Below are 18,124 nucleotides of genomic sequence, written 5' to 3'. Positions count from 1 at the left end.
CCTATCTGAAAGATTGCTTTCTTTCCTCATTTCAGTTATTAAAGCAAAACTGATACATAATTGGGTTTATAACTTGAAGATGTTTAATATGTCTCAAAACTATAGCATAACTAGGTGGAGGGACTATTTGGAGCTACAGGGTTTTGAAATTCTTTTATTTTATGCAAATTGGTACAGTAAGAGAGAAGTTAAGGTTATGTATTGTAATTCCCAGAACAGCCATTAAAATGTAGAATTATACCTATAAAGTTAATAGATAAACTAAGAGAAATTGTATAAAAACATGAACTCAAAAGAAGATAGGAAAGGAGGAACAGAGAAACAAAATATAGGCAGAATCAATAGAAATTAGAGTTTTAACTTTAAATTTAATTGAAGTGCTAATGTCATAAATGTAAATGGACTAAGTACTACAATTAAATGACAGGAGCCATAACATTGGATGAAAAACAAGGTGCAACTGACTATGCTGTCTTCAAGGAGCACATAAATAAATGTGAAGGAAGATGGTTCAAAGTTAAAAGGTTAAGAAGATATGCCACTTAGCAGCATAAAGTAACTAAAAGAACGTCGGATCAAGCAGACTTGGAATGTCTTGTCAGAGATCATAAAGATAAAAGATTAATTCTTTAGGAAAACAAAACAGTCATAAATGTTTGTTCACCCGGTATCAATGCTCTAAAATTAGGCAGAATTAAAAATGCTAAAAATAAAGTTGAAGATTTTAATATTTTTAGAAATTTATTAAAATGATTTTAAAAGTGAATAAACAGAATTATCTTTACAACACTCTGTACTATCTTTGTCTATTTAACTTCTATAGGATATTGTAACTACCTGAAGAATATATATCCAATCACATATGGAACATTTACCAAAATAACTATAGTTGACTATAAAATAAATTTCAACAAATTTCAAGATACTGAAATTTTACAGTTACATTCTCTTGTTAAGATGGAATTAAATTACAAATCAATGCAGTAAGTTACTCAAAGCCCTACAGATACCTGGAAACTAATCACTCTTCTAAGTAACTTATTAGAGAAGAAATTACAAAAGAAATTAGAAAATATTTCCAGTTGAAAAAAATGAGATATAGCAATTTGAGGAATAGAAGAAGAAGGAAAGTAGGTCCCCTGGACCCAAAGAGGATCTGAAGCATGAATTGAAGCCCAGAGAGAAACTTCAGCAAAGTAGAAGGAGGTAGCTAGCAGAGCCTTCTCCCTGAGTCAGGACTCACTGTGTGGGAGGAGCGGTTCAAACCTACAAGCAGGTGGTAACTGCTGGCAACACTACAGGCCTCCACAGAGAGATGCCACAGTGGAAGGGGACTGTGGATATGGAGGACTGCACTAGCTGGTGGTGAGTGCTGCAAGATTGGATGTCCCCTGGGGTGGGGTGGGGGGGACAGTTATCCAGGAGCCATCTTGGAGAGGGGTCAACTCTCACAACTCAGAACAACTGCTGACTCCATCTAGCAGCTCCCTGCTTAGTTCAAACCTGCAGAAGGTGCACTGATGACTGCAGGTTGAACGGGTCTGGTCCCAGCCTGATGGCAGAAACCAGCCTGAACTTTAGGGGGAAAAAGGTGCAGGCTCATTGAGATTATGCACTACCCCACCATAAAGCTACTGCTGGACTGCTGGGATTAATCGGTATGGGTCTGGACTCCATCTCCATACATTGTCTACCGGTGACAGCAGAGACAAACCTGGAAGTGGACATTTTCTTTTTTTTTTTTTCCTCCTCCATATTTGATCGTGTTTTTATATGGGAGTGAACGTGGTTACTAGTTTCTTTGTGATTGTTCTGTTCTTTTATTTCTTCCTTCTCTCTTTCCTTCCTATCTTCTGTACCAGTACCCCAAAGTTTGATCCTTTGTTGTCCTCCAGCCTTGCTTCTAATCTCTTTTTCTATTTTTCTATTTTTTTACCTTAACGCTTTTTAAATGTATGCTTCTGAGGATAAAGTTGGTACGTTAAGTGCTTATTTACTGCATACAGTTTTTGGGTTTGTTTTGTATTTTGTTATATAGTCACAAATCAAGGTCCTATAGTTAAAGGTTTCAAATTAATGATAACCTTAGTTTGTCATTTTCTAGACTATGTTTGATGTTATTATTGCTGATTGTACCACTTTAGCTTAAGTGACATAATGGTTCTAACCAGTTGTTTTCCTGGTATACCAAGACTGAGATTGTCTGAAGGTCATAGAAAATGCTGTGGGCCAGTGCCAAAGAACTAGCAGCTGGGCCAAGCAGGCAGCAACCTCTCATCCCTAACACATTGTAGGATGTTGCAACAGACTCAAGAACCAGCTACCCCAGGAAGATATGTCTGAGAAGTAGTCATTTTTTAAAGGTTGTAAATACTAGCAATAAAGCTACTCATCATAGGCAATTTAAAAGCTTCAACCAAGGAATTAAACTTAAAAATGGAAAATGAGAAGATACTTAAACAAGATGGAACCACAGACATCCAGTTCACCAAAGGCAAATGAGATAGGACAGTCCAAAAGCCACCCACCTATTATCTCTGACATGGTAACAAGCAAATAAATAAGACTCAGGAAAAAAATCAAATTAGAAATAATATCTCAGATAATTCTTGAGGTGGTGACCACAATGAAAAACATGCTTAGTGACTCTGGAGCAAATACAGATTAAAAAATAGAAGCATTTAGGAAAATGATGGAAGTCAAGAATGTCCAACACAAGAATGAAATGGAATCCATTCCTGGAAGGCACAAAGTCCCGAGTTTGATTCTAGGTACAAAGAACAACAACAGACCACCCAAAACCAAAAACAGATTCATGCTAAATATCTAGGAGACTAAAACGTCTATTGAAAGTATCCACATCAGAATGAGCCAATAGTGAAGACAGAATCTCAGATATAGAAGACAGGCTTGCAGCTAGCCATCATGAAAAGACAAATTTCTTAAAAATAGCAAGAGACCATGAGAAATCAATGCAGCACTGCTAGATTATGCATAGAAGCATAATGTAAGATTGATTGGAGTCAGTGAAAAAGTGGGAAATAGTACAAATGATATTTTTAAAACCTGGTTACAGATATAATTGCAGAAAAGTTCCTTGGCAGGAAAAAAATTGACATGAAGATAAATGAGACATATAGACTCTTAATTAGTCATGATCAAAAAAATCCATAGCTAGGCATATCATAGTCAAGATTCCAGAAATTCAACAGAAGAATAGAAAATTAAAAGCTGTTAGAGAAAAGAAACAAATCCACCCATAAGGAAAGCCCATCAGAATCACAGCTGACTTCTCAACAGAAACCCTTAAGTCAATGAGGGCATGAAGTAAAGTTTTTAAGCCCTAAAAGAGAACCCCCAACTCAGATTGATGTATCCCGCAAAACTGCCTTTCAAAACTGATGGAGAAATAAGATTACTTCCATGAAAAAGAAAACCTGAGAAAATTCATGAACACCAAACCAGCACTCCAGAGTATTCTGAAAGACATTCTAGAAAGCAATAACAAGGACTACAGAATTAGAGAAAGCAATCCTAAAATTCACTTGGAAACAGAAAAGACCTAGAATAGAAAAGGTAAATCTGGTCAATAAAGGCAACAAGGAAAGTACCACAACCCCATACTTGAATTATACCTCAAAGCTACTCTGATAAAAACAGTAAGGTACTAGCAAAAAAAAAAAAAAAAAAATCTGAGGACCAGTGGAACAGATTAGAAGATGCAGAAACAATTCCATACTTACTTAGCCCTACCTTATCTTTGACAAGGGAGCCAAACATCTTCACTTGAAAAAAAAATAACCTCTTTAATAAATGGTTCTGGAAAAACTGACTTTGCTTTTGCTGATGATTAAAATTGGACCCGTATGTTTCACCATGAACCAAAAGTTGAAATAGATCAGAGATTTGAATGTTGAAACAAAAACATTAAATCTGCTGGGAGATAGAATAGGTAGAATTCTTGAAGACTTTTGTGTAGGCAAACAGTTTACGAGCAAAACCCTGATTGTACAGAAAGTATCACAAAGAATCAACAACTGAGATTTCAGCTTATTAAAAAACTTACACAGCAAGAAGAACCATCAGCAGAGTGAAAAGACAACTCACAGTGTTGGAAAAAGCCAGCTGTGCCTCAGACAAAGATGGCATTTTGACTGCTTCAGGATTTGCCTGTTGCCACTATAAATGTGAGTATGCGTGCATGTATCGCTGTGGTATGAGGCTTTTCATTATTCTGGGAAGATACGCAAATTGCTGGATCAAATGGGCCCTCTAGAATTTCTTTTCTAAATTGTCAAACAACTGACAATTTAGATGAAGCATACAAGTTCTTTAAAAGACCCAGTGCACTAAAGTGAACCAAGCTGAAGTAGAAAGTGTGAATATTTATGTAAGTCCTAAAGATAAGGATTTTGTTTTTCAACGTACATTATATAAACTGGTAAATGGAGGGGTGAGTATATGTGAAAGTTTGTTTCTATCAGTCAGATTGGTTGTAAAACTACAATTTTTGTTTGGGGACCCTTATATAATGTATAATGAAAGTGAATAACTTATGGTATAGTTCTAATAGTATGAGCAAGGATATTCTAATTGCATAAATTGATCCTGAACATCATGGAACGTCATGCCAGACCAGCAAGAAAACTGAAAAGACTAAGATTTACATCAAAAGAGCTTAGGAATGTACTTGAAGAGTTGTTTTAGGCTTTATTTATTTAGGTAGTGTAGATCAAACTCACGACCTCACACTCGTCAGGCAGGTGCTTGTGCCACTGAGCTAAATCCCCATCCCCTAGGCTTAGTGACCTATTTTTAAAAATTCCTCCCAACACAGTATTCACTCAAATTGCATTTTCATAGTACTAAAAACAAAAAAGGTAACAGGACCACTAGGGACCAATGAACGTAAAAGAAAACCTGAATATGCAATGAATAAAATAGTGGATAGAAATATGACTTCCATTTACCACCACCTCATTTCTTGCACCACTTCTTTTTCTCCTTGGGATGTTTATGAGTAAAGATGTGACATTCATGAACCATGATGTGGTGGATTATGGGCTCCTACTCTTTCTAGTGTCCATGTGAGCAGTCTCAGAGTTCAGTTGGATCTGACAGCGTCACATGCACGAGGAGGCCTGTGCTGGAGCTGCACCATTCTCACTCACGGCCCACTCATGTTACAGCGTTTGCTTCTGTGCTTGTGTCCGTCTTCCCCGAGGCTCTGTTTCCTACTAACCTTAGACCTATGATGGTAAACTTTTTAGAGATGAGTGCCCAAACTGCAGCCCAAAATCCACTTATCGCAAAGTGCTAACAGTGCAGTTAAACTTAAATATTGAGATTTTAATTTAGAAAAAACAACTCATATATTGGCATTTTTTGTCTTAAAAGTAACATGTGCCATCAATTTGCCACCAAAGACCTAGGCAAAGGAAGAGATCAATAACTAGTGGCCCAGTTGCTTTCTCTTGGTTCCGAAAGCAAATACCGAACTAAGAATTTGATTATTTGTAATAGCAGGCCTTTATGACAAGGATAAACTTACCAGTTCTCTGTTCAGCTTAATCCACAGTGCATACAGTATTTGTCCTATGGCTCTATCTTGTATTTGGTGTGACCTTTCCTCACTGAGGCAGGAAAAGCAAACCATATACTACAAGAAATGCACAGATGAATGTCTGCCTATTTGTCACAACTTCTAAGATGAAATAATAAAATTTAAGAAACATTTAAAATAGTAATACCATTCTGCATATTTAAAATGATAGAGGGTATTTCCTTTCTCTAAATGTATAAAACTACCAGTAGTAAAATTGTGATTTTGTGTTTTTTACAACCCTCCTTTTGAGGACTGTTTTGCTTTATACAGTAACCAGCTATTATTAGATAAGAAGGCTGCTTTAACTTGCACTTCAGTTTTCTGAACGCTGTCAAAACAACTTAAACTTTTACTTGAGTTTACCGACCCTTAAATTCAATTTAGCAAAATCCAAATTAAAGCATTGTCTGAGGGCTCCTGGAAACTTTATGTTCCTGTTATGTACTATTGTTTTCTGGGGTTTTTTGACAGATAATTTTTAAAGAGCAACTTTCACCAAAGGACTTGGGCTTTTTAAATGTGACAGAACTTGTTGGAGCTCTTAGTGACATACTTCGTGTTGAGTCTAGGGAAGGAGAACAAGACTTGCTGGTGTTTGATGCTGATATGAAGCCTATACATCCTGGTGAGCTGAACTCATTTTTAATAGTCCTTTTATAAAAACAGGAAGAGCATTGGTTAGGTAAGAGTTTTTATTATAACCACATCAACTGAATATATTACATTTTAACTGTGAAATGCTTTGTATAAAATGACCTCCTTTCGAGTGGTATTTATTACAATAAAGTTAACCTGTATTAGTAATAAAACAGCTAAAATATTGTCCAGTTTTTAAGATAATTCTGAAGAAAAGTTTTGAAAATAAGGACTGATAGTTCAGTAGCCTTTAACTATGGCTGCACATCAAAAGCTTTTTAGAAATATATGGAGATGCAGAATAAATGGATATGTCACATTTATAGGACCCCAGAATCGTATTTTTTTTCTTTGTCTTTTTGAGACAGGGTCTCGCTATGCATCTCAGGCTGGCCTTGGGCCCACTTTGTAGTAGGCTGTTCTCGAACTTGCAGTGATCCTCCTGCCTCAGCACAATTGTATTTTTAATAAGCATTTTATTTGGGGGTAACTTTAGTTTATGGAAAAGTTGCAAAGTTAATACAGAGTTCTTATATACCTTTTAATCATTTTCCCTAATATCGACATCTTACATTACCATAGTGTATTTTTCAAAACAAAATCATAATTATTGATCACTCCCTCTAAGAAATTAATATTGGTATACTTCTGCAAATTAAACTCTAACCTTCATCCTTATTTTATCAGTTTTTCCAAAAAATGTCTTTTTCTATTACTCCAGGATGCCATATTGCATGTAGGATAATTGATTTTTCATTTTCAAATTTTTTGTGGAGAAGGTAGATTATTAACATAGCTTTAGATTCTTATGCAGTTTTAAGAAATACTACAGAAGGGGCTGGGGATTTAGCTCAACGGCATAAGTGCCTGCCTTGTAAGTAGGCAGTCCTGAGTTTGATTCCCAGTACCGATAAAAAGGAAAAAGACAAAAAAAAAAAAAAAAAAGACTACAGAAAAGTCCCACATACCTTTACTAAGTATCCCCATGGGTAACATTTTTCAAAACTATAGAAAAATATATTTATATTTTTATAGACTTCCACAGATACTTTTCTGAAATGTACTTTTCAGTGTTTTCTGAGTATCACAGTAACCCATCCTCACTTTAAAATTTATAAGCAACATAGATGAGTAGTAGATAAAAAGTGAACATTTCTAGTCATTTTGCATAACCTCTCAGAAATAATGCTGTTATAATTTTATATAGCTTTCCAGATGTTATTAAATGTATGCATAAGCGTAACTATATTTTTTATCACAAAAACTTGTATTCTATGAATACACTATAATGTTAATACAAATAGTGTGTATTTCTGGACTTTTATATAATATAGTTATATGTATAATTTTTATACAAAGAAATGTTATATAAATATTGTGTAAGTCCTTTTTGTTTTTCATGTATTGTGGGTATTTTTCCTATTAGTGTGTGAATTCATCAAATTTTAGCTATAAATCTTTAATGTAACTGTGTAATAATTTAACCAGTCTCCTTGTTGGTCATTAGATTGCTTCCATTTTTAGTGTTATAAAAAGTATCGTGGTAAATTTTTAAATATTTACTTAGATTTTGCATTGCTGAGGATCAAATCCAAGCCTCACACATACTAGATCAACACTCTGTTGGGGAGCTTTATCCCCAGCCCTGTGATAATTATTTTTGTACCACAGCTTAGTGTACATGATTTTATTTTTTTAGGAGCCATTGAAGTCTTTTAATATGCCAACTTCATATAGTCATCTTACATATGTAAGTTTGAACAAAATCATTGATTGGTTTGGGAATTGTCTAAGAACTAAATCATCATATTATGAAATTCTAAGTAATTGCACCCATTGTACATTAAGTGATAATGAGTGTTTCCTGCTTAATTAGAACAAGAAATACTTTGAAAATCAGGATGTTAAAAAATAAAGCCATTCACAAGAGTTTAAGAAACTTTACCACACTGCAAGCTTCCTTGCCCCTCTAGGACTTGTTTTCATCTAGAACTTCCCTTATGTGTCTCCACACTGAAAGGTCTACAAGGTGAGGTAAATATCTCATTTATCATAGTCTCCCTGGTGCCTGGTTCCTAGAAGGTACTTAGTGACAGTTGTATCATTATTGTAACAAATATGCAAATATTTATTGGTCATTTTAGATGGAGTTGCCTCATCCATCAGAAATTCATGTTTTGTTCAATCAAATAAAAAAGGAGAACCCAAAGTGTACACCTCCAGTCCTCCAAGAAATGCACCATCTACTGCTGCTGTTAAGGAGACTATATGGAATTGCTCTTTGAAAAAACATAAAGATCCAGAGCTGAAGATTTGTAAGGAGCCTAACCTGGTGGTAAAGTCTTTACTGAATGAATGGTTTTTAAGCAAAATTCTTTTTAGAGGATTTTTATTTCAAGATATATTCCTTTTTGGTAGAGCCCAATTCTTTGGTCCAAAGTCACCTCATGTAATATTATTGCTAGTTTTCAGTCTTTTATATAACTAGATTTCCCTCAAGTCATTTTAAAGTTTTCAGATGGTCTTGAGACTTGACAGTGCCCTCATATTGATATTGCCGAGTGTATCTATGTTTCAAAGTTTAGGCTGGAAAATCCCACAGTACCTTCGAGGAGAGAGAGGGCAGCTCTCTTCTTGCTCAGTTCTGCGTGTCACCTTTGCACTCAGCCTCAGTTATTCAGTGCTTTTTTTTTCTCCTTCATTACACCTTGAAACATGATTTTTCCTTTTTGTATTCTCATTTTGCATTACTAATGTCATTACTAAAGAATTAATTGTATTCTTTTTCATTGTATTCTCTCTATCTGACATCTTTTATGGAATAAAAATATCCTGAGAGCCTGCTATATTTTGTGGAAGACAACAGGAAAGCCTACAATTAAAACATGTGTTTAAGAATAAAAGTGTTCGTAAAACCCTATCTTTGATTAGACGGCTAGTCAAAATTTAATCAATTCCTTAAAGTTACTTTCACCTTTGGTAGGAATGGATGGGGTGAGAATCCTCCTTAGTTCAACCTAAATATGTGAAGTACCGTGTTGTGAAGTTTGTATAGAGTATTTGCATAATACTTCTTAGTTATTTGCCTAATACCATAAAACTAAATTTTTAATTTTAATGTAAGTAAAAATCACATGGGGAATTTTTTAAAATGCGTAACTTTAAGCTCCATTCTGAAGTATTATGAATAAGTAAATCTGGCTCAAGCCTAAAAATTGCATTTTTAATTTCCCAAGTAATTCTTGGAAGTGATTCATGAAATATACATGAAATATGAGAAATGTTGCCCAAAGACTTATTATGATTTCATTTCTTTCTTCTTTTTAAAAAAATTTGTAGGAACTAGAAATCAGCAAACCACAGCTCAACTTGTCACTGGCAAATCATGATATCCCACCAGATGCTGTACAAGAAAAGAAATTATGCAGACTTCCCCCATTAGATACCAGTACCCTTGTGGGGGTCTTTGTGGAGTACATTATCTCTCCTAGTCAGTTCTACATCCGAATCTATAGCAGGGATTCATCAGAGTTACTGGAAGACATGATGATTGAAATGCGGTAGGATTCTGCTATTTTCAGTGTATTTTTTCTTGTGTCTTACACTAATCAACATGGTTTGGAGGATATACTGTGCTTGGTTTTGGTTGAAGTATATGAAATGTCTAGCATCACACAGTTATGTAGTTGGGCAAGGAGTGTTTTAGTAGTCTTTTCAGACAGTTGTAAATATTGTTTATTGATAATATGTTAAATCTTAACAATTGGTGATTTGATATTAAAGATAAGTTACAATATGGAATTTGAAATTTTTCACATACTCTGTTAAAGTTGATTGATTTACTTGTGCCATAACTAATTTCAGCACTGTGTTCTAGACCCCAGTAGAAAATTAAAATGCAGAGTTCCTTCTTTAAAAATTAAGAATTTCAAAATACCAGCAGCAGAGCCATTTAAGCATAAGAAGGGCCTTCCTAATCATGTACTCACATGGACCAACATACAGTGAATCTTTTTTTTTTAACCAATGGAGCAGTGTATTTTTAAATTTTATTTTAAAGAGGGAAAAACAAAACAAACAAAAGACAAATAAACAATAATAGCAAAAACCCCAAAACAATAACAATAGAGGCTTTCAAGCCAAGGTAGTAGAAATTTAACAAAAGGTTATTATTTTGCATAATTATCTTCAACAAGAGTTACTCAAGATTACCAGATAGACATGCAAAATTGACCTAATCCTATGAATAATCCAAGAACTATTAGAATTAGTAGTGCAATCATCTTAGCTTTCTTAAGTGTATATATAGAAATTTATATCTTTTTTCTTTTCTCTTCCTTCTTTTCTCCTTTTCCCTGAGTTATTTTTCCCCTTTGATCAGTTTCTTACCCTTTCACAATATTTATTGAAATTTTTGGATCTTACTTTTTGTTTCTTGCACTAGAGAGACAATACGGTGTTTACACACGTGAGTTTGATTTATCTCATTTATAAGCATGGTCTCAAGTCACATTCACTTACCTATAAAAGCCTCAATGTGATCCTTCTTCATGGCGAGTATTACTCTACTGTATAAAAGTACTATCTCTTTTTTATTGATTCCTCAGTTGATGGGCATTTGGGTTGTTTTAAGATTTGGTTATTATAAATTGTGCTATTATAAACATGGATATATATATATACATATATATATATATATATATATATACTCATACATATATTTTATATATGGGTATATCCATATATCCATATATATATTATATAGTTATATGGATATACATATATATATATATATATATATATATATATATATAGTGTGGTATGATGTTTTCAGTTCTTCTGGGAATATGTCCAGAAGTGGAATAGCTGGGTCAAATGGGACTTCCAACCCCAGCTTTCTGAGGAATCTCCAGACTGACCTCCACAGTGGTTGCACCAGTGACACTCCCACCAGCAGTGCAGGAGAGTTCCTTTTTCCCACAGCCTCTCCAGCATTTGTTATTGGTAGTTTTCTTGATCCTGGTCATCCTTTCTGGAGTGACATGGAATCTCAGTGTGGTTTTAATTTGCATTTCTCTAATGACCAATAATACTGAGCATTTTTCATATATTTACATTTTTACTTCATCTGAGAAGTATGTATTCATCTCAGATGCCCATTTTTAGATTGGGTCTTTGAATTTTGGGGGCCTGATTTTTAAAATTCTTTACATGTTCTAGATAGAAGTCCTTTTTCTGAGGGACAATTGTCTAAGATTTTTTCCCATTTGTAGGTTTTCTTTTCATTCTCTTAGAGATTTCTTTTGACATGCAAAAACTTTTTAGTAAGATGAAATCCTAGTTGTTGATTCTGGGAAGCATTTTTCATGCAGTTTGATTTTTGTTTGTGAATTCTCTGCCTACTTCTATATTTTCGAGGTTTCTACCTACTTTGTCTTCCAGTAAATTCAGTGTTTCACTTTTAATATCTAGTCCTTTGATCCATTTTTACTTCAGTTGAGTGTATGGTGATAGTCATGATCCATTCTACCAGTCTGTGTCTTTTGAGTGATGAATTAAGACCATTAACATTGATGGTTATAACTGATACGTAGTGACTTATGCTTGTCATGTTATTTTCTTGTTGTTGGTGCCCCGCTTTTTCTTGTCTCTCTAATTATTTGCCTTCCCTGGTAGATTTCTTTTGTTGGGGTTCATGAAACTGTAGTCCTTATTACCTCTTTCTAGAATATCCTTTAAAACCTTTTGGAGTGTTTATTTGGTGGTCATAAATTTCCTCAGATGTTTTCTGTCATAGAAGCATCGTATTTCTCCATCAATTTTGAAAGATAGTTCTGTGAGGCACCTCAGTCTGGGTTAAAAGTTGTTTTCCTTTAGAACTTGGATTACTTCACTCCAAATTCCCCTTGACTTGAGAGTTTGTGCTGAGAAGTCAGCTGTGATTCTGACGGGCTTTCCTTGATAGGTGATTTATTTCTTTTCCCAGCTCTTCTAACATTTTATTCTTGTGTTGAATTTCTGAAATCTTGACTATAATGTGCCTGGGTTAGATTTTATTTGGTTATCGCTAATTGGAGTTCTATATGCCTCACTTATTTGTATGTCAAATTCTTTTTCTTTCACGGGAAAGTTTTCTGTCACAGTGTCTGTCAACATGTTTTTAATGTCATTTGTGGTATCTCCTGCTTGTTCTTTGACTCCAATTAATTTTAAGTTATTCTTGTTTGTCTCATCTAGCAGTTGTCGGGTTGATTTCTCATGGTCCCTTGCTATTTTTGAGAAATCTTTCCTTTCCTGATCACTAACTGCAACTAACTGTCTTCAGTATCTGAGATCCTGTCCTCACACTGGCCTAATCTGCTTCGAACGTTTTCAGTGGAGTTTTTATTTACCTGAATATCTGCTTGTGTTTGCTTTATGGATTCCATTTGTTTTCTATGCTGAGCTTCTATAATTAAGCTTATCTATTTTTTGATCTTTGTCTGCTCTGACATGGCTAAGCATGGTGTATCTTTTGATAATCTCTGTAGTTATATGAGAGATTATTTCTGATTTCATTTTTTTTCAGGGCCTCATTCAATTTCTTTATTGTTTCCATCATAGAGAAACCTGGTGGGGGGCTTTCAGATTGTCCCCCCTCATTGCCCCCAGGATTTGCCTTTGATGCAACTGGCTGAGGTTGCATTTTGCTAAAGTGTCTCATTTTATTTTGTCTCTTTTTTTCAATTTAATTTCTGGAGTGATACTTATAAGTTGCCTATGGTGGGTTGCTTTATTGGTAGTATTTAGGTAGTATCCTTAGGATATTTCTCTGAAGTATCTTCCAAGTGTAGCTGGGTTTTGGGTTTTGAGTCTGTTGGAAGATGTTACCTCTTAAGTGTCACAGATAAGTTGTTGCTAGTTTGGCCTAGTCTCTGGCTCTTTGGCACTGTGCCACCATATTTTCTGTGACCCTTAGTTAATTTCAGTCATCGATTATCAGGATCAACAGCTGTTTAGAACAGTTATGTTGGGGCTGGGGGTTTAGCTCAGCGGCATAAGCACCTGCCTTGCAAGCAGGCGGTCGTGAGTTCGATCCCCGGTACCGATAAAAATGAAAAAAGACCAAAAAAAAAAAAAAAGAACAGTTATGTCAATTTTGGCTCTAGTGGTACCAGTAGCATCAAACACAACCTAGAAAACAACAAATTGAGTTAACCCTTTAATTTGCAACTTTTAAGCACGTGAACTAGATTTGTAATTATATAACAAAATGTAAAACCAGATAATTATATGCAACATACAAGTCCATAATATATATCAGTTTCATCATTTAAAATGGATTGAGGAGAAAATAGGGAAGTGAAAGAAGAGAAAGAGAATAGAAATAAAGTTGTAGGACAAAGGAGGATCATGCCAACTTAGGGTAGCTGGTAGGGAAGACTGAAAGAAGGAGAGATAGAAGAGATAAAAGGAAGAACAGAACAGAACCAACCCACAAAGAGGTTAGGAACCACTTTCACACTGATGTATAAACAATGAAGGAGAAAAAATGAAAAAGAAAACCAAATAGTCCATTTCCAGGATTCTTTCTGGTTTCACTGGTAGACAGCCTGTGGAGACAGAGTCCCAGATCATGCCGCTCTGTCCCAGGAAGCCAGCAGTTGCTATATGGTGAAATAATAGATAATCTCAGTAGGCTTGTTCTGAAACCAGTCTGGGCTTGCCATAGTCCAAGCAGTTTCCACAGGTCTGTGCCCAGCTAGGAGCTGCTAGAGGAAGCCGGCTGCAGTTCTGGCTTCTGGGCTTATCCTGCCTGTCTCCAAAATGGCGCCCAGCTAAACACTCTCTCCCACGGGGTTTCTAAGTCCTCTGCACTCACAGCCAGCCTGGGCAGTCCTCCACGTCTGCCTTTGCCCTCCACTGCTGTGTCTCTCTGCAGAGGACACCAGCCATCAGCATCACCATGACTGTGCGTCCTCAGGTTTGAACAGCTCCTCTGGTGCAGTGAGTACCATCTTGGTGAAGGCACAACCAGATGCCGCCTTCTTCTTCATTGAAGTTTTTCTTTTTTCTCTCTTGGTGGGCTTCAATTTGCACTTCAGATTCTTCCTGGGTCCAGGGGCTTCCTTCCTTCTTACCTTCCTCACAGTGCTGTGTTCCAGAATCCTGGATGGTGACTCTCAGAGTGGCTGTCTTCTCTGCTGCTTACAACTCACCATCAGATCAGAAGTCCTATTCTGTTTTGAAGTTCTGTGCTACTCTAGGGCTTGCTTCTTACTGGCTGCTTGTTCACTTCTCCCGTAGTCCACGAATGGTGCTGACGCATGGGGAAGGCTGCCATCTAGCTCTCCCCGCAACAGCTGATTGCAGGGAGGGCTTGCCTCGCATTGACTCTTGTTCTCTTTCCTTGCAATCCACAAATGAAGATACGGATATCTTATTACTGAGGAAAAAAGAGAAGAGAATGAACGCTGGGAACATGTCTTCTTTCCAGTGAGAATATAGCTTTTGAATCTTAGGATGTAAGGCCTCCTAGAAAGAACCATCAGTTTAGCAGTGGTATATAGGGCATGAAAATGGATCAGATAATGTACCATAACAATTATAATTAGTAACTCTTATTACTATAGTTGATCACTGTTCTACATTTTCACATTTTTTGACCCAGATTTTAAAAATTATTTCATCTTCAACAGGGAAACTGAATCACAGAGATAGTTGCACCACTAACACATCATGGAGTCAAGATTTGAAATTATCCTTCCTTTTTAAAAAATTTTTATTGGTACATTTTAGATATACACAATGATAATATTCATCATAGGGAGCTTGTACCTCTGCATGGTATACCTTGCTTCTTTTTTTCCCATTTCCCTCTTGTCACTTGAATGCTGCTTTTCCTCATGTAGAAAAGTGGTTTCCATTTTGTCCTTCTATTCTTTTTTTTCTTGTCCATTTCTTCCTTTCCCTCTCTTCCCTTGTTCCCCTTCCCATTTGAACACTATCCTCTCATTTCCCAACAACTATGATATATTTTACATATTCTTTTATATATTCTTCATATATATTTTATATATTCTTCATATTTTATATATTCTTTATTGTATGGAAGATAGTCATCGTGCAAAAATTATTGTATCATGCCAGATTTGTTGTAAAAGAGGATTTTACACTTTTAGTTTCTCATACCAGAAAACCAATACAGTAATCATGTTGTTTTACTTCCTAAAAACCCCAGGAAACCCAAATTTTTTAGGCAAAGCTGAGCCTACTAACGGGTAATTATTGATAAGGAAGGAAGAGAAAATTTGTCTTACAAACGAAGATAAATTGTTAAATAAGAAAGAGTTTGAAAAAATATTAGGTAATGCTATATAAAAAGATCAAGTATATTGAAGACTTAGAAGAGAAAGAATATTGGATTTGGGAATTAACTGGTCACTGATATTTTTTATAGATTTTTTTCCTAGTGCCTGGGATGGAACCCAGGGCCTTGAACATGCTAGGCAAGTAAGTGTTTTCCTTATGAGCTACATCCCTTGCCTGTTTTTAAAAATATCCTTTAGAAAATATTGGGGGGAAAAGTTGGTTTATGGTTTATTCAGATAACATAAGAAAATCCTTTGGTGTTAAACATTAACACATTCTTAAAAGAGGATTTTTTTCTTTGCTTTTTGTTAATGTTGTCCTATTCTTGTTAGATCAACAAAAGTGATCTTAGTTTTTCTTTCACTATGAGTTTCTCTGTATTGTGGCATTCCACAGGCGCTGTTACTCAAACCAACTAGTTTCTGATCGATATACCATGCCAGAACATTTTATCCAGCCGGGACATCTCTGTTGTGTAAGAATTTCTGAAGATAAGTGGTGGTATCGAGTTGTTATCCATCAAGTCCTGGCAAAAAATGAAGTTGAAGTGTTTTACCCAGACTTTGGAAATATTGGTACTGTCCAGAAGTCCTCTCTAAGGTTCCTGAAGTAAGTTGAATTTAATAAAAACAATGGACAAGTTATGTCACAGAGCTGGGACTCTGCTTTTGCTCTTGGTTTTCCACCCTCCCCTGCTTTCTATCTCTCTTTCTTCTTAGTGGAGGTTTGGCAACTGGTCATTTAATTTCATAGATGAATTATAATCTTTTTCACTTGACTAGGAATTTGAATGGAGCACAGGAATAAGTTTCAGTCTCATTAAGAAAATGACTATAGGTCATAAGAGATGCATCTATATATGTATAGCAGAAAGGTTGAGCTATTTTTACCTACTTTATTGAATAGATTCCTCAAAGATTAACTATGCTTTGTAATTTTAGTACTTAGATTGCTTTAATTTTATTTGCTTAAAGGCATTCATTTTAAAATTCATGAATAAAATACAGTGATGCCTTGGTTCATAAACACTTTTATTTGCAAAAAGTTTGGTTCACAAATAGTGTTTTGCAAAATTTTGTTTTTGTTTACAAATTCTACATCGGGTGACAAACACAACCATGGCCATCTTTCCTAGAAAACAAACATGGTTGTCTTTTCCAAAATCATGGAACAAATTGAGTTTGTAAATGAGGAAACACTGTACTGTGAAGTGGTATGAATAACAATCCCAAAAAATGAATTAGATTTCATAAAATAGGGTTTAACAAATTATTAAATATACATATATTTGATTACCTACCATAGGTGCTGCTACACCAAGCTTCCGGCTCAGGCTATCCCTTGTTCTTTGGCTTGGGTGAGACCAGTAAAGGTATGTTTGCTTGTTTCCATTGATCAGCAAGCATTTGGGTGCTTGCTATATGCCAGGAACAGTTCTGAGTCTGCTGGGTACAAAAATAAAACATGAAGCCAGCCCTCAAACAAATTATTCTTTATCGTGTAGAACATAGTCATTGTACAAAAATTATTGTATCATGCCAGATTTGTTGTAAAAGAGGATTTTACAATATGTGGTAAAGGAGCAAAATACACCCTTCTCCGTCTAGAGAAATCAGGAAAGGCTTCATAATTGAGGTAGCATTTGAAAGAAAATTACAAACATAACTGGAGAAGATAAAGAGAGACGAAAGACATTCCAGACAAGGAAAGATTAACATGAAGATTTCAACTTTGAGAAGTTATTAAGTACCTCTGTTTGACACAAAATGTCGTGTGAGTTGGAGTGGGTTAGTGGCAGATATTTTCAGAGAAATGCTATATGCACAAAATTCATTTCAAGAGCCACATTCAGAGGTCAGAATGCTGTTGCTATTTAGATGCTGAGAAATGGCACCGTCAGATGTGTGCAGATGTGTGCTTTAAGACAATTATCTCGTAGTATTGTGAAGATGACTGGAGTGCGATGGAGCAGGAGGCATGTGTATCCACACATGTATGTAGGTTTGTGTGGCTATAGTTTAGTTGCCTTGTCCTTTTCAAACTCCCTACATGTTTATTACACCATATTTGTCTAACTAAATAATTTGTCAGTTGCTTATATATGAATGGATTATTATTTTAAATGCTTTTACTTCAAAAATACAGGCAAGAGAACAAAAGTGGAAAAAATGTATAATTTTCCCAGTGAGATGCATTCCATTTAGAAATTTGGTGTGCATTTATAATAGTTTATTGGATGCTGGGGGTGAGGGTTTTTGTAGGATTTCCTGTGGTATCTCAAATAGGAATTATAATCTATATCCTCTTATAAAACATTTTATATGATTGTTTTACTATGCAGTATGGCATAACTGTTTATAGGTTAAGGTCTTGATTTTAATGGATTCAAAGTAATCTGATAGCTAAATAGGCATTGTTGTTTGTTAGTTCCTTTATTGTTAGATATAGTTGGCGTGTAGTTTCTGTTACAAGTAATGAGTGCAATGCACAGTTTGTCTGTTTTGTAGAGTACATTTTAGCTCTCAGTGGATG

At 35.4% G+C, this 18,124-nt stretch overlaps 1 protein-coding gene across 4 annotated transcripts in view; it reads left to right on the top strand.

Moving 5' to 3' along the window:
• The window catches only part of Tdrd5 (tudor domain containing 5), an 84,639-nt gene that overhangs the window by 26,881 nt on the left and 39,634 nt on the right, over positions 1-18,124 (top strand). For all 4 annotated transcript variants that reach the window (XM_063239793.1, XM_063239790.1, XM_063239792.1 and 1 more), the window contains exons 7-11: positions 6,077-6,230; positions 8,386-8,576; positions 9,581-9,801; positions 15,989-16,201; positions 16,898-16,964. In XM_063239793.1, coding sequence (XP_063095863.1) covers positions 6,077-6,230; positions 8,386-8,576; positions 9,581-9,801; positions 15,989-16,201; positions 16,898-16,964 — 846 coding nt within the window. The remainder of the gene's footprint in view (positions 1-6,076; positions 6,231-8,385; positions 8,577-9,580; positions 9,802-15,988; positions 16,202-16,897; positions 16,965-18,124) is intronic.

Source organism: Cavia porcellus, unplaced genomic scaffold (genome assembly GCF_034190915.1).
Source record: "Cavia porcellus strain 051 isolate PalLab524CR breed Dunkin Hartley unplaced genomic scaffold, mCavPor4.1 scaffold_29, whole genome shotgun sequence".
NCBI lineage: Eukaryota > Metazoa > Chordata > Mammalia > Rodentia > Caviidae > Cavia > Cavia porcellus.
Note: the sequence above shows the minus strand (reverse complement) of the source record. Positions and strands in the feature narration are given on the sequence as shown.